The 15,311-nt window shown below is 43.4% G+C and overlaps 1 protein-coding gene across 1 annotated transcript in view; it reads left to right on the top strand.

The window, feature by feature from the left end:
* Grb10 (growth factor receptor bound protein 10) overlaps nt 1-15,311 on the top strand; it is a 154,604-nt gene that overhangs the window by 119,582 nt on the left and 19,711 nt on the right. Inside the window, exons 7-11 of the mRNA XM_026403659.2 lie at nt 4,561-4,676; nt 5,710-5,778; nt 7,259-7,396; nt 8,731-8,841; nt 11,363-11,461. Of these exons, the coding sequence (XP_026259444.1) occupies nt 4,561-4,676; nt 5,710-5,778; nt 7,259-7,396; nt 8,731-8,841; nt 11,363-11,461 (533 nt within the window). The remainder of the gene's footprint in view (nt 1-4,560; nt 4,677-5,709; nt 5,779-7,258; nt 7,397-8,730; nt 8,842-11,362; nt 11,462-15,311) is intronic.

Raw genomic sequence — 15,311 nt, 5'->3', positions numbered from 1 at the left:
GTGAGGAACTCTTGGTGGTGACTGACGCTCTAGTGCATGTTTCTGGGTCTTTCTGGCATGCTCAGGTCTGACCGATGCTCCAGGTAGGGCATCCTGTCCCACATCCCCAGATGCTGCTATCTCTATGTAGGGAGTAACTCTCTTAAGTAGTTACATGTTGGGTTTTCACATAGGGACATGGACATACATGGGGATGACAGTTTGGGCAAAAAAGAAGCAGTGCTTGCATATCCATTAGGCAGATTCTAAGGCAGAATGTTAGCCCGTCCTCTGATTATGAATGGCTTAAGATATCTCAATCTGACATCATTTTTTTACTGTATATGACCTCAGAAATTGAGGATTTCAAAGTACAATTACTATACTGACTTCACCAAATACAATGTTAGATTCTGAACAATATTAAACCTTTTTCACGCACAGAAAGGAATGATAGCTCTGGAGAAAGTAAGGGCAATTCCCAAGATGGTCCTTCCAAGGTGGCTTCCTTCTCTCTAGAGAAGAGCCTCCAGGGCTCCCATCTGGGCTGCTCCACTGTACTGATGGAGAAGCTGAACAGTGACCGCCTCCCTTGCTCTGTAGAGCTATGTCTCTGGCTGATGGGACTTAGCCCTGCCCTCTCTGCATTGCATTGTGGTCAAATGGGCAGAGACCTGTGAGCCAGGAGCCTGTCACCCTTCCCAGGCTCCTCCTGTCAGCACCTGAGAGCATTCACCACTCAAGGTGCCTTGGAAACTTGGTGCAAAGCCCTTGGTAGTCAGCAAAGTCCCTTAGTGATTGGTGATCTTAGGTGAACATGTTATATATTTTGCAATTGCCAGGAGTCCTGCTCCATTCTCTTGGTCCTTTTAAATACTCTCTTGATAATTAGCACTTCCCACAAGACCAGCTTATTGGAGATGGTTTAGTCTCAGTATCTGAGAGTTGATCTCAGCAGTGGCAACACCATCCCTGATCAACGCCACTCAGCAGCCAATAGTAAGATAGCTCAGGGTGCTGGTATGGGCCAGGTCCTTTGGAAGGCATCCCTATCCCTCTTCCCCCAGCACAAAGAGTTTCTGGAAGCTCCACTTTGGCCAACACAGCTTCCCATGTAGAGAACATGGTGATGTTAAACAGTCAGCCTGCACACATAGCAAGTAAATGAATTTTTTAAAGGACTTTTGAAGAATACATATTTAAGTATACCAAATGGCATTTTGGTATAATCCTGAACTTGAAAGTGGGACTGCAGATAAACTCCATCCTGTGAAGTCTGGGGGTGGTGGGGCTAGGCTCTCACATTCAAATTCTAAAAAATGTGGGCATTAGGCACAGAGGAAAGAACAGATGTTCTAGGAGAGGGGGCCCTTCACAACCCAGTAAAGAGAAGAGGGTTCCGGACAGATTCTGTGGATTTCAAGCATTTGAGGATTTCTGTTATCCTTTGCAAATTGGCGGAAACGTCTCAGGAAAAGCCACCGTTCTTTCTGGAGCTGTTTCCAGCTTTGTGTTTGTTACCAGTTGGGTGAGAAATGCTGTGAGAGTAACTCTTTGGGGTCCTGCAGCTGCTTTGCTTTGGATGCTGACAACTGACTTACGCAGAAAGTTGTCGAAGGAGAAAACTGGCCCATTTGCATCCTCAGTTCTCAGGCAGAACCGTTCACAGACTGATTTTTCTGTCTGGGGCTCCCTATTACATTAGAGGAGTACAGAATGATGTTCTTTCCTCACCAAAATATGTATAGATAGAGAGCCACTTACAGGGCTTGTCCCAGCATCAGGGTGATTTTTCCATAGACAAGCTTTCTTTGTTCCCAGTTTCTTAGCCCGAAAAGCCCTGAACTAATTGACAACTCTCTTCTCTTCCTTGCGTGGGCTGTGCCGAGGAAGGATGTGCTGAATAGGGCTGGAGGTTGGCTCAGGCAAGCCCAGGGGCAGCAGCTGGTGTCAGGAGGAGACAATGGACTCCAGCCTCTTTTCTGTGCACCAGTTCTGTGGTGTCCCTCCACCACCAACTAGAGGGGTATGGCGAAGAGTCACGTGAAAGCTGCTTGGTTTAAGGCAGAGAAACAAAATTTTCTTTGTGGTGTTGTCTGACATTTAAGTCTTTTTCTCATGGAATAGGATTATAGTGTAGATACTGGACATCATTTTAGAAATTTGAAAAATACAAATGTACTTAAAGGAATTTTTGCCTTTTCTTGTGTACAGTCAGTGACTTCGGAATACCGCCCTGAAAAGTAGCATTCTGGTTGTACTTAGAGCCACTAGAACAATAGGGGGTTTATGGACAGCCCTGTGAATGTTAAAAACCGGATGGGAGAACTTTGAACTGATGATGTCCACTCACTGACTTCTGTGAACACTGTGCCCAGGGGCATTTGGTGGCAGGTTAAGGCTACACGGTTCTAGATCCCTGAGGAAGGGGGCTTACCTGCCACCTCATCCACCCTTTTTGAACTAGAAGCCATACCTAGAGATCTCAAGCCCCTCTGGGGTTACCAGAATGACCTGAGTAGGAGAAGCATGCTCCACATACTGGCCAGCTTGGCAATCTACTGGTTATCTGAGGCCACAGTGGAACCTGAGTCCCCTGGTCTCCCTTTCCAGGACAGCAGTTCCCCCCCGTCCACCTGGGGTGTGATACTAAGGGCAGTTCTGTGTGCATTCACAGTTGTGTGCAGTTGCCCCAGGGGATCTCCAGTACAGAGGGAAGGAGGGGCTTAGGGTCAAGATCAGAGCATATGCTCTTTGACCATGGGCTTCTTAGGTCTACTTCTCCCTTGAGGGTCCCTCTTGATTCCTCAGGCTTCTTTGGAGACAAGATACCCTTTGCTTTAGAGATAGACATCCTCACGTAGGTAGCTGCCTCTTCCCCTTTTAATTTCTCCTTATTTTACCCGGTAAAAATGTTTTATTCTATAAACCAACCATCAGTAGGTTATTAGGTTGTTGGTTTTTGTTTTTTGTGTGTGTGTTTCCTGTAACAACAGAAAGAAATTTTTCCATGAATAAAAAAATTCTAATGGAAGTCATTGATTTGTTTTCTCCCCAGAACATCTATTTTAAAGGAACAACCTTGAGTCTGGCATTTTTTAAAAAAACAAGCATCAGAGTTTTAGTCACATGCTCAAATTGTATGATTTTTCTCTTCTTTTCTGTCCTAGCAAAACATAAGGTCTGTGTTTTAGATTACATGTTGCTGGCAAAATTCCCTCCCAGACAGGGACAAGTGGGAAGTATCCCAGGTCTGCTGGTGGTGCCAGGTCTGGCCCTTCCTCAGAGGTTCTGTGAGCTTTTTTGGCAACAACAGGGACAAAAATCCCTTTCCTTCATAAATCCTGGCTTTAAATACATTTCTGCTAGGAAGACTGCTCCTTGTAACATCAAAATCAAGGCCGAGGACATATCCGCCCAAAATTGGCTCCTAGTGCCAACAGTGACCCTGTTAGAGGAATACCCTTGGTAGCAGTTGTCCTCTACAGGCAGAAATTCTTCCAAATTCTGAGATGAGTTTCATTTGGAAATGCTTTTTCCCTAAACTTTGTTTGTTCCGTACAAGATGAGAGTCTATATTTTAGAGACTAAGTTCTGGCTCCATGAAGGACAGAACTGCCCTCTGTCCATTGCATAGCACCTCACTCTGTACCACGTTGGTGCAAGTCCACACACTGACCCTAATCCAGATTTACTCATTATTGTTTATTGCATCATTTGATGTAATTATTTCCCCTGTTTCTACCATCCCAGCCTGATTACAGTTTTTCAGATCCATGGGAGGGGATGTAACCTCCATCAGATAGCAGAAAGGCAAAGCTTCTCTAAGCACGTATTCTTTGGTAGTAGGCCAAGTTCTTCATGCTTCACATTTAATCAAGTGTACAAGCAGTGGGGAAAATAACCTTTCCAGATGCTCTGAAGTATGTGCGTGCGTGCGCGTGCGCACGTGCACAATGAGTACTCTGTGTAGTGTTTTCTTCTTTGCTTCACATATAATCCAGTTGATGAGAATATTCCATGATGTGGTTAGTGCTGGCTTCAGCGTGAAAGATGAGTACATTGGTACATCCTGTCTGAGAGCAGCATCATGTGCCTGCTCCCATATTACATTCCCAGGGCGGTTTCAGGCAACCAGATTTTATGGAATCCAAAGGCTCCCCATGCCTTCCCACCTCTGTAGCCTCTCCTCTTATTTACCCCACACCTCATTGCACAGTGACTTCCCTACTTTCCTTTGTCTTTGAATATTTTCCCAGTTTCTGTTCTTCATAAGCATTGAAATTTCTTAATGTAAGGGCAAAAATCATTTGACTTTCTCCTTAACATTTTATTGATGCCCAATGTAAAAGAAGTATATAAAAGTCCATATTGAACTGAATTCTGCATTCTATGTATTTTAAGACCTCTTAGGCATCGAATAGTGCATTAAAGAGAGATTTAAATTTAGTTTAGTTCCTGACCTCATCTTCGTTCACAACATTTAAGAACAGGAAAGTCAGCCAGATTTTGTAATTTGTTGTAAAACTGCCTTGAAGATTTTGCCTCTCTTATCTCACACTTGATACTTTTACCCTGCAGAAAGGTTCCTGGAAGACCATGAGCTGGTGGTCCAGGTGGAAGGTACCATGGGAAGTGAGAGTAAATTCTTATTCAGGAAGAATTACGCGAAGTATGAGTTTTTTAAGAATCCAGTGGTGAGTCTTACCTCTTCAGGTTTGGGGTTTGAAACTATTGAAATCTTAAAAGTTTATGCTTGGGTATTTAGTAATATCAGATTATAACATCATTGTGATCCGTGGGTCAGCATATGGGTGTGAGAATCTGAATTGCTGTTTCACGAAGGCAGTCCTTGCCCAAAACAATCTCTGGCACTTAACTAAAGACTCCTGTGACTGGCTAAAGGTAGCAGTTGCCTTCAAATAGTAACAATGGAAAGGGCATTAGTCTGGAAGTCAAAAGGGGGAGGAGAGACTGGGCTTGTTTAGTTATTTTAGTATTGAAATTGGAACAAACTGATCAAAACTGAGCAGAAGAAATACTCTTGATTCTCTGAAAATAGCAAATATTATCTTGTGATTATATCCAGAAGAATGAGTAGAGCAATCAATGTGATTGATTGGTGTCTTGATGTAGTCTCCTTGACTGATCTTTCCTCTTCTGTTTTTTTGAGAGACACTTGTCCTGGGACATATCAGGAGCAAGAATCTCATAACGTCCATAGCACTTGCTCTTAACTTGAGTCAGGGGACAGAGCAGCATCAACTTGGGGAAAGATCTAGGTCCATTCTGGCATGGATAGTTTATCTGCCTTTTTTATTGCATAGGAAGAAATCTGATAATTCTTTCTGGGTAATATAGCAGAAAAGGCTTTCCCACACAACTGTGCCCACCTTATACACTTCAGGAATTCTGTATTTCATGCCATGCTTCTCATCACTGAGTTATAACCCCGGTGTACCTCTTTGCCATGGGACATGCCGTGAGACATGAATTCTGTACTTAATATAGTATATTTTCCAAACTTGGATCCTTCGTGTGAGAAAACTAAATGCAGCCTTTTGAAGGAGGTGTCTCCACTGTGTGATAAGGGAATAAAAGGGGCTGTTTAAAGTACAGATGTGCACAGTCATACCGATAGGAACTTTTTAACATGGACAGACCTGTAAGTGTGCTTTCCCCAACTTTGAAGCTAACCTTTAACATATTTGTTTTTCCTCATTTCCTCAGAACTTCTTCCCAGAACAGATGGTTACTTGGTGCCAGCAGTCCAACGGCAGTCAGACCCAGCTTTTGCAGGTACTGGACGAAAATAGAGTTTCTGCTGAAATACAGTTTCCAGATAAAAGTCCTCTTGTAACTGTTATGGCAGCTTGTAAAAACTTGAAGAGGCTGGGTCCTTAATCACATATTAACCTTGGCTCTTAGTGGAGTTTAGAGTAACCAGAAATAAATGTGTGCTTGGGAAATCTGTGTGTAGCCAGGCTCCTTCAAAGCGAAATAAGCATTTACACCCAGAATAAACTTGCTGTGACTTAAAAGCAATCTGAATGTTGCCATTGCGGAGCATGGGCCAGGAGGAGGATAAGAGGGAGACGCTGTGGTCTTAACTGTGCATGGGTTCCCAGGACAGGCCACTGCCCGGCTGCTTGGAAATTTCTACAAAAATACTGAATCTTATTTCAGATTGAAGAATGATAAAAAAAAAAAAACACCAAGTCCTTTTTACTTTTATTAAAAAAAAATTTTGTGTGTGTGTGTTTGATTCTGGGGATATGGAACCAAGAGCCTTGTGAATGCTAGGCAAGCAGCGCTCTACCACTGAGCCACACCCTAGTCCCACAAAGTCCTTAGAAGTAACTTACTATACATTAAAATTAAGGAAACTTGTTTGAATTCTTCTTCTGCTTTCTAACGTGTATTCAAAAAAAAAAAAAAAAAAAAAAAAAACCTGGTCTGTCCCCACTCCATTCCAGGGGATGGGGCCAGCAGGGCCTCTGGGCTGAGTGCCGACTCACATTCCTCTTGGGGAGTCGGGAATGTGAAAGGGAATGTAACTGCTGCCCCCCAGACGTGTGTCTGTGTGCAACGTGTCAAACGAGAGAACAAACCAACAGTATCCAGACCTGTGGGGAGGGACGTTGTCTGCTTCTCGTCCAGGGCTGAGGACTCACCAAGGCCACGCCCCGTCTTTTTTCTTCCCCATGAAAGAGAGTGTGTGTGTGTGTGTGTGTGAGTGTGTGTTCTAAGATTTTATGCATAAAGCTGCCTATATAAAAGCTGTTAACTGGGACAGTGAGCTGTCACCACGGCGTCCCAGGTACTTCATGGACAGATACCTTTTATGTAACTCCTTTTTGAAAGAACGCAGAGGTAAAAGTGGCAGCTTGGTTCTTATTCTCAATTCTCAGTGTTTCTAATCAGTTGCTGCTGGTACTTGTTCTTCTCCTAGTTCTGATAATCAGATTAGATACTATTTAGAAAACTCGAACAAAGAGCAGAATCCTTAAGTCTTTTGCCTTATAAGGAAATTATAACTTTATGCTTTTAACCAGTGTTAGATTAATTTGCTTGCCTGTGTTTCAGTGCTCATTATATTCTACACAATGCCAATTTAGATGGGATTTTAGAGTTTTGAAAGGAGCAAGACCTCAGTTTGACCAAAAAAAAAAAAACCCCATTTTAATAATTCAGAAAATGTCAACTGCAACAATAACATTTCCATTTTAATTATTTTATGTTAGCATTATCTGATTTTTTAAAATTTGCTTTTCCTCAGAATTTTCTGAATGCCAGCAGCTGTCCTGAAATTCAAGGGTTTTTGCATGTGAAAGAGCTGGGAAGAAAATCTTGGAAAAAGCTATACGTGTGTTTGCGCAGATCAGGCCTTTATTGCTCTACAAAGGGAACTTCAAAGGTGAGTTTGAAAACCCCCCACCACAAGTACCAATTCTGCCCAGTTATCCCAGGATGATGTGACTAAGAATGAACCTAGGTTTCATTTTAAAATGGATTTTAACCTCTTCTATGATTTGATAATAAGCTAATTGTGTAAGAATGACAGTTCTGTTGGGCTGCCTCAGAAGCTGGGTGATAATATAGATCTGGGATGGCCTGCTACATCACTCCTGCACCCCTGGGCTGCTCAATCCCAGCTCCCCCCGATTATGGGTCACAAGAAGACCCTTCTGACTACTTAAGTCACTACAAATATTGACTTGTTTTGTAATTTTAGAAGCTGGTATGCAAACTAGCCATAGGATGTTTGCAAGATTATTGCCACCTTAATGCCTATCTAACATATGTTGCTATGGACATTTTCTGTAGTCAGTTGTACTTTCTATGTGTGTGCACTTTGGGAAGAGGGGGTGAGAGATGGGAAACAGCTGCAGACCTCAAAACCAAGCAGGTGACGTTATAGACTTCCTATGGGCTCCTCCTGGAGGTCTCCTGTGGACGTTTTGCACATTTGTTCCTACTCTTTTCTTGGGAATGACTTACAAACACTCTGCATTAGGAGCTGTGTCCAGCCAAACTTGGCTGAACATTTGCCTTTGAAGAGCTGCAGTCTCTTCTGCTCTTTCCAGGAGAGAGTAGGGAGATGGGGGGAGCCCAGATGAAGGTGCTGAGCAGCTATGGCTCTGGGAATTCAGTAGCTGCTAGATGATGTTCTATCTGGGGCGAAAGGGTATCTTCATTGAGTGGCTTTGATCGCCTGCAGGGCAGGGCAGGGCAACTCCTTGACGTCCCAGTTCTGATTTATGGCTTACTCATCATCCTCGTTCGTGTTGAAGCCAGGAACAGTTTGTAGCATAGAGCAGGAAATAGGACTTGGCTGGAGAGTTCAGAAGGGCGGGCCAGGCTGTCAGTGTGAAAACTGAAGGCACCATGGGGACTCGAGTACACAGTATGTCATCGGTGGTATGGCCCTGAACATAGAATGTTCTCTTAACTTTGACCTTGGGGCTGCAGGCTTTCTCCTGGGTTTTACTTGAATCATGAGGCTGTGATTTGGCAGAAGCATTGAAACATTCCAATAGTCTTGTGTCTGAGTTTTTGAAAGGTGAGGTTTTTTTGAGTGAGGGCTGTGCAAGTTTGTTTCTCATTTAACATTTAATTCACCCCATGGTCAGAGTCTCTAAAATGCCAGGAGAGGAGTTTGTGTGAGCATGCACAGGCTGTCTTCTGCTTACAAAGATGTGAGAACAATTGCTCTTTGCTGTGCTTGAGACCCGACCTCTGTTTTTGCAGGAGCCCAGACACCTGCAGCTGCTGGCTGACCTGGAGGAAAGCAACATCTTCTTCCTGATCGCTGGGAAGAAGCAGTACAGCGCTCCCACGGACCATGGGCTCTGCATTAAGGTACTCTACCATGAGGCTGTCCAAAGGCTAGGACTTGGAATTTTAATGACTAATTCCTCTCTTGCTCACCATGTGCTCGTTGCTTCTTTTGTTCTTAATAGAAATACAGTTTCATGTTTTCTTATGACATGTTGATTCTCAAGTAGCTCAGAGCTCAAGAGAAAGTGTTGTGGGTAATGCAGTTGGTGGGCTCAATGACTTAGGACCAGGTGTGACTGAGCTATGTCTGAGCCAAGTATTAGTAGTGGGAGAAGGATAGTCAATTGGGCAGGAGACCCCTGGCCTGTCACCTGTAACCTCCAGGTACTGTGTAAGCTAGCATCTTTGGTCATGAGGATAATCAGATAGGAATGACTACAGCACTGCCCACACTCTGTGTATATGAACGAGCGTGGGCAGACATATGCACAGAAATGCACATGCACATGTGTATACATGGATGTGCACATATACATACACACTTGTGTGCATGTGGCCAACAATACTATGTGTACTCCAGTGCATATGCTTATACATATATGCACACAAATACACATACACTCATATACAAAGATGCACATGTACACACGTATACCCACACACATGCCTGCAGGACCATGTTCTGCCCCCAGTGAGGTAATGGCAAGATTGACAATCATAATGGTACGTGATCTTTACTGAATATTTACTATGTATGGAATGTTCTACTAATGGTTTCATACCTATTATTTATTCCATGGATACTAATAGAGTAGGAAACCATCCAGTTTCATTGCCCATGTTAGCTAGCTAGTGAGTGGTTGTGCTTGGAACTCACCCCAGTGGGCTAAGTTCCGAGCCAGCGCTCAAGCTTCATTCTGATGGGAAAAGAGAACTTTGGGATCCCTTCCTCAGACTGTATCACAACAGCAGTGCCTTCCTGAAATACCATTATCAGGTACAGTAGTGCTCCCCTTATTCCTGATATTGTTTCTATTGATTCTGGTTACCTTTGGTCAACCAGGGTCTAAGTATATTGAATAGAAAATTCCAGAAATAATTTATAAGTTTTAAATGACACAACATTCTGAGTAGTATGTTGCTGTCTCACACTTTTCAGGCTCTGTCTTGCACAGGGTACTGGCCCTTCATCCACCATATGCACATTGTATATACTACCTGCCCATTAGTCACTATAGCATTCTCTCTGCTATCAGATCTACTACTGCAGTACTTATAGTGCTTATTTTCAAATAACCCTTATTTCACTTTAAATAGTGGCTCGAAAGTTCAAGAGTGTTGCCAGTAATCCAGATATGCTGAAGGGAGGCCATCAGATGTTCCTTTTAAGGAAAAATATGAAAGTTCTGGACTTATTAAGGAAAGGAAAGAATTATATGCTAAGGTTCCCGAGAACTATAATCAGAACAAATCTAATACCCATTAAAATGTAAAGAGGGGGAAAGAAATCTGCTACTTCTGCCCTCCCACGCATACTGCCAAAGTTAAAGCCACTGTGGGTTGGTAAGTGTTCAGTTATAGAATTGAAGCTATCATGGATTCAGGTCCCCACTAGGGGTCTTGGAATGTATCCCAGAGATTAAGTGGAGACCACTATAGTATGAATCTACTTCAAACCAGATAGAAGCCCATGATGACCACAGGAGAAGCTCCTCACCCTTCTTGCTGACCCACACCAGCTACATACTTTTCTCTGCTCCTATTTCTGTACTTACAGGGTGCCCTGAGTGCTGGGCAGTCATTCTCACCCCTGGATCCTCCAGATTCCTGAAGTGAAAGGCAAAATCAGTGTCCACCCCGAGCACTGTTCTTTGAGTTGCAGCAGGGGATTCAAGTGGAAGCCCAAATTAGTTTACCCTGTGACAGGCTTTTCCCTCAGCTCCTAGCCCTGCCTCTGCCAGGCAAACCTGTCATTCTTCTGGGTCCACAGGATATGTGACATGCCCCTACCTGTCTTGGGTTGTTTTTTTTTTCCATTTCGATGCCTTTTCTGCATTGCCCTTCCTCTCTGGACTTCCACTGGGGGGTCCACATTGGGACCATTTTGGCTCTCCATAACCTCTGAGCCCCTTGGGGGCCTCCCTGCTTCCCAGCTAATACACCCAGCCACCTTCTCAGTCTCCCTGGGAGAGTGACTTTGAAGACCTTTCCTTCTGTAACTCAGGAAAGAGGTTGTCCTCCCATAGATTCCAGTATCCCCTCAACAGAGGTGGACATATCTTCCTGTTTGTTCCATCGTTCTTCACATGCTCATTCCCTCATGGTGATTTGTTTGGCTGTCTGACTGCTCTGCAGTTCCCAGCTAGGGAAGGGTATATGCTTCAGCTAAGGAATAAGTAGCTACAACCAGCCCTGGTCTAGTCTATGTTGTGTGAAAGAGGATTATATCTACCTGGAGGAGAGTGTGCATGTGCTATGCTCTCTGCATGGATGACCACAGCTGATTGCCTTGGGTTTGAGTGCTGTGCAGCTCTGCCTTGCCGTAAAGTGTGCTCCACACTCACCACATTGCGCTGATTGGATTTCCTTTTTCCTCCTCCAGCCAAACAAAGTGAAAAATGAAGCTAAAGAGCTGAGACTGCTCTGTGCCGAGGATGAGCAAACCAGAATCTGCTGGATGACAGCGTTCAGACTCCTCAAGGTACTTGATGACTTGCGGTGTGTGGTGCACTTACATCTCCTTGTGGAAAATGAGCAGTCTGACTTGGGGTCTATTCTGGCATGAAAATGCCTGTAACTTTTCCAGCATTCTATCACAGTATGTTATTATTTTCAGATGTAGTTATGCATCCTTCTAAATAAGATCTCAGAGGCTTCTAACAGAGGACTTAATATTAAGATTAGAACCCAGTTTTCTGACCTCAACACTGTTGACACTTTGCAGGGAATAATTCTTTGCCAGGGAAATTCTGTGCATTATAGGACATATAGCAGCATTCCTGTTTTTTGAGACCACCAAAATACTTCTAGACATTTCCACATGACTCCTGAGGGCCCAAGAGTAAGGAATTGCCCCTAACTGAGAAATACTAGGTTACAGGTAATAATAGATATATTATTCCATTCTTTTTGTTACTATTACAAAATACCTGAGGTAGGCTATCTTATAAAGATAACAGATTTATTTAGCTCTTATTTCTGAAGGTTCAAGGGTATGGTACTTGCATCAGCTCAGCTCCCGTGAGAGGTCTTTTGGTTGTATTATTGTCATTGCGAAACATAATGACAGAAACACACATGGCAAGAAGAGATTGCATCTCCAAACAGGAAGATGGGGAACCTGGGGTGCCATACATCTTCTTTAAAGACATACTCCCAAGATCTTCTCACTAGGCCCCACCTCCGAAAGCACCACACTGGGAATAAGCCTGCAACACAACTCTTTTCAGGACAAACCATATCCAAACCATAGCAATAGATGAGACAGGTCACTTATTTTCATGGCTGAGTAGACTCAACTTCCAAAAAGCCAGGGCCATGAGAAGAAGCATGACCCCAAACTGTCTGGTTCAGCATAGCCAATATCTCCTGACCAGTTCTAAAAGAATTTATTAAATAAAACCTTACATGAGACAGTGCCCTTGGTGACAATCATAGTAATTGTCAAAGTGATGTCCTATAGCTCTTTACTAAAATCACCTAGTAAAGCTACAAACAGAACGGTAAAAGCACATAACACATTGTTTCCTCAGTGTTTCTTTTCACACACACACACACACACATACACATGTACATATATAGTACATCCCATGTGTCTGTAATTAATTATGTCAGTAAAGGGCACTCAGGTTGCTCATCAGCTGACCAAGGTGAACTCGGCATCCAGCAGTTTCTGGAGGAGATAGTTGGCCAGCCGTGGCTGATGCATGCAGTCGTCCAGGGATTACTTTACAACAACTTCCATCCTTCACTAAACTACAGTGGCTTTTCATTTGGTCCAGAGGCTCTGAGTAAAACAAACTGAGGAGATGGACAAGTGGAAGGAAGCTTAGCTTCAAACACTCCTAGAGGAGGCCCAGAAAATAAGCTCTAGGAGAGATTTCTGTGTTAGTCAGATTTTCATCACTATGACCAAAATACCTGATAAGGAAAACTTAGAGGAGGAAACGTTTATCTTCGGCTCATGGTTTCAGAGGCCTTAGGCCATGGTCAGTTGACTCCATTACTCTAGGCCTGAGGTGAGGCACAACATCATGGCAGAAGGTCTAGGAGCTGCTCAGCTCATGAAAGCTGGGAAGCAGAGAGAGAGAGAGAGGAGAGAGAGAGAGAAGAAGGGGCCAGGGACAGGTAGAGTGCCCAAGACAATGCCCCCAGTGACATACTTCCTCTAGCATGCCCGGCCTGTCTACAGTTACTACCCAGTAGTCCATTCAAGTTATTAGCCCATCAAATGGATTAATCCACTCATGATGCCACATCTTTCATAATTTAATCAGTGCATCTCTGAATGTGGCCCACATGAACTTTTGAGGGAACATTCCAGATCCAAACCCTAATAGCTTCCTATGTCTGCCTCCCAGTACTTTAGTCTGTTTATTTTTTTTCCACTAACACACACACACACACACACACACACACACACAAATATTAAAACAAAATTTTACTGATTCACAATAGAAAAGGAGACGGTATTATTATAAGATATTACAAATCATAGTTCGATTCTCTCTAAGCCAGGTTTAAGTCTGTCATCAATGGGGCACCGGTTAAATTTAAGTTACAGGATGTCAGTCATTGAGAGGAACACTCGGTAGCTGTTAAAAGAAAGGTTGGTCTCTGCTCTGTTGTGGAAAAACTATTAACAATCAAAATGAAAAGTTTAGGACAGTATGTATAGAATACACTACGTTGGTGTGAAGAAGAAAGGGAGTAAAAATTGAAGTGTGTGTTTGTATTTGCTGTCGTGCATGCATATGTATGAGTCTGGGGGGGAGAAGAGATTACAATCAGCTGGGCAGAGGAGCACAGAGGCCACAGTGGAACTTTGACATTTTTATGTTTGTTTGTTTTACTCCACCAATGAATAGTTTATTTTTAAAAAGGCAAAAAAGGAAATGAAAAAGGAAAATGGCAGTATGCTTTATGAAACTATAAATTTTATTATACTAGGTAATACATAATAAAATCAGTAAGTTCTTAACCATTGTACCATGAGTAAAAACAGGTGCCAAAGCATAGCTAGTCACAGGAAGGGAAGTGGCAGTATTGTCTCTGTCATTAGCACTAACAGTGATGTATTGTGTAGTGTTAATGTTAATATAACATCATTAATATTTGTTGAGCATTTACCATGGGCCAAGCGCTCTTCAGCCCTTTACATCCATTACCTTATCTCCTCCTCACAGTAGCTTTATGACATACATATCATTATCCCATTGTACAGATGACAACTCGAAGTCCCGAGGTATAGCCACTGGATGGATGGGGCAGAGCCAGGATGAGAGTTCAGTGCTCGGGCTCCTGAATCCCTTTCCTGACTACCATGATTTCTTCCTTTTCTTCTTTAAGAGACCCTGGGAAGCTGCAGATCTAATTCTACATGTAGCCCTGGTGTCCCAGCCATTTCAGGGGTATTAATTTAATCCAGAGACCCCGATTCCAGAGGCATTCAGGATAAAAAAAACTACCATTTTTAAGGAGGCTGGGAACTTAGACTTTGCATAAACATGGTAGTGGCAGCCATGAGGACCAATTTCCAGTGCTGTGAGAGTCACTGTCCTAACTAGTTACACTCCAAGGTCTACTATCCTCTTGAGCAGGCTTCAAGATGTCAAAAACTATGTCTTTTCCTAGGACATTCTGAAATGTCTCCTCCCTCCTGGCCCCCTGTCAAATGGTCTTAATCAAAGAAGAGAAAAGCATAATTAAGAGTTGAGATTCTAGGGGAGATGACTCCTTCTCTTTGCATCCCCATGTTGCCTGTAGAACAAGGTGTTTTATGCTCCAGGAATTTTTGCTATATGAAGCCAGGGGAGAAACCTGCTAAAATGCCTTCTACATCTTGTACCTGGTTATTTGCACAGGGTGGCTTCTAAGACGGTGTGTTGAACTAGTCCATGCTCATAAGCCTTCTTATTGGAGTGGGTCATGGCTGCACAGCGAGCTACAGAGAGCAGGACCAGGCAGGATCCACAAACCGTCGTCCCTCCTGGGCTAGTACTGTGTTCAGTCAGGGATCAGGTTAGCATTTTGACTAACTCACCTCCAAAAGTCTGAGGGCAAGGACTTCTTAGAGCACAGAACACAGCAGAGCTCAGAAAATTATAATGGAGTCAAAGCAGGAACCAGCCTACCCATGCACCTCTGACTCTTCCTCATTTGATGTAGTATCTGCCTCTTGGATGCTGGATATCATGGACAGAGCCAGAATCTACCTGAGATGGGTGCAGCAGGTCACCAGACAGGGAGCTTACACTGGCGACTCTGTAAGAACCCCTTTTGAGCCTCCACAGTGTGACACCAGCATAGACTAAAGTAACATTGGGTTGAGT

This window comes from Urocitellus parryii, chromosome 3 (assembly GCF_045843805.1).
Source record: "Urocitellus parryii isolate mUroPar1 chromosome 3, mUroPar1.hap1, whole genome shotgun sequence".
In the NCBI taxonomy this organism is placed as follows: Eukaryota; Metazoa; Chordata; class Mammalia; order Rodentia; family Sciuridae; genus Urocitellus; species Urocitellus parryii.
This window is presented reverse-complemented; position numbering and strand designations above follow the sequence as displayed.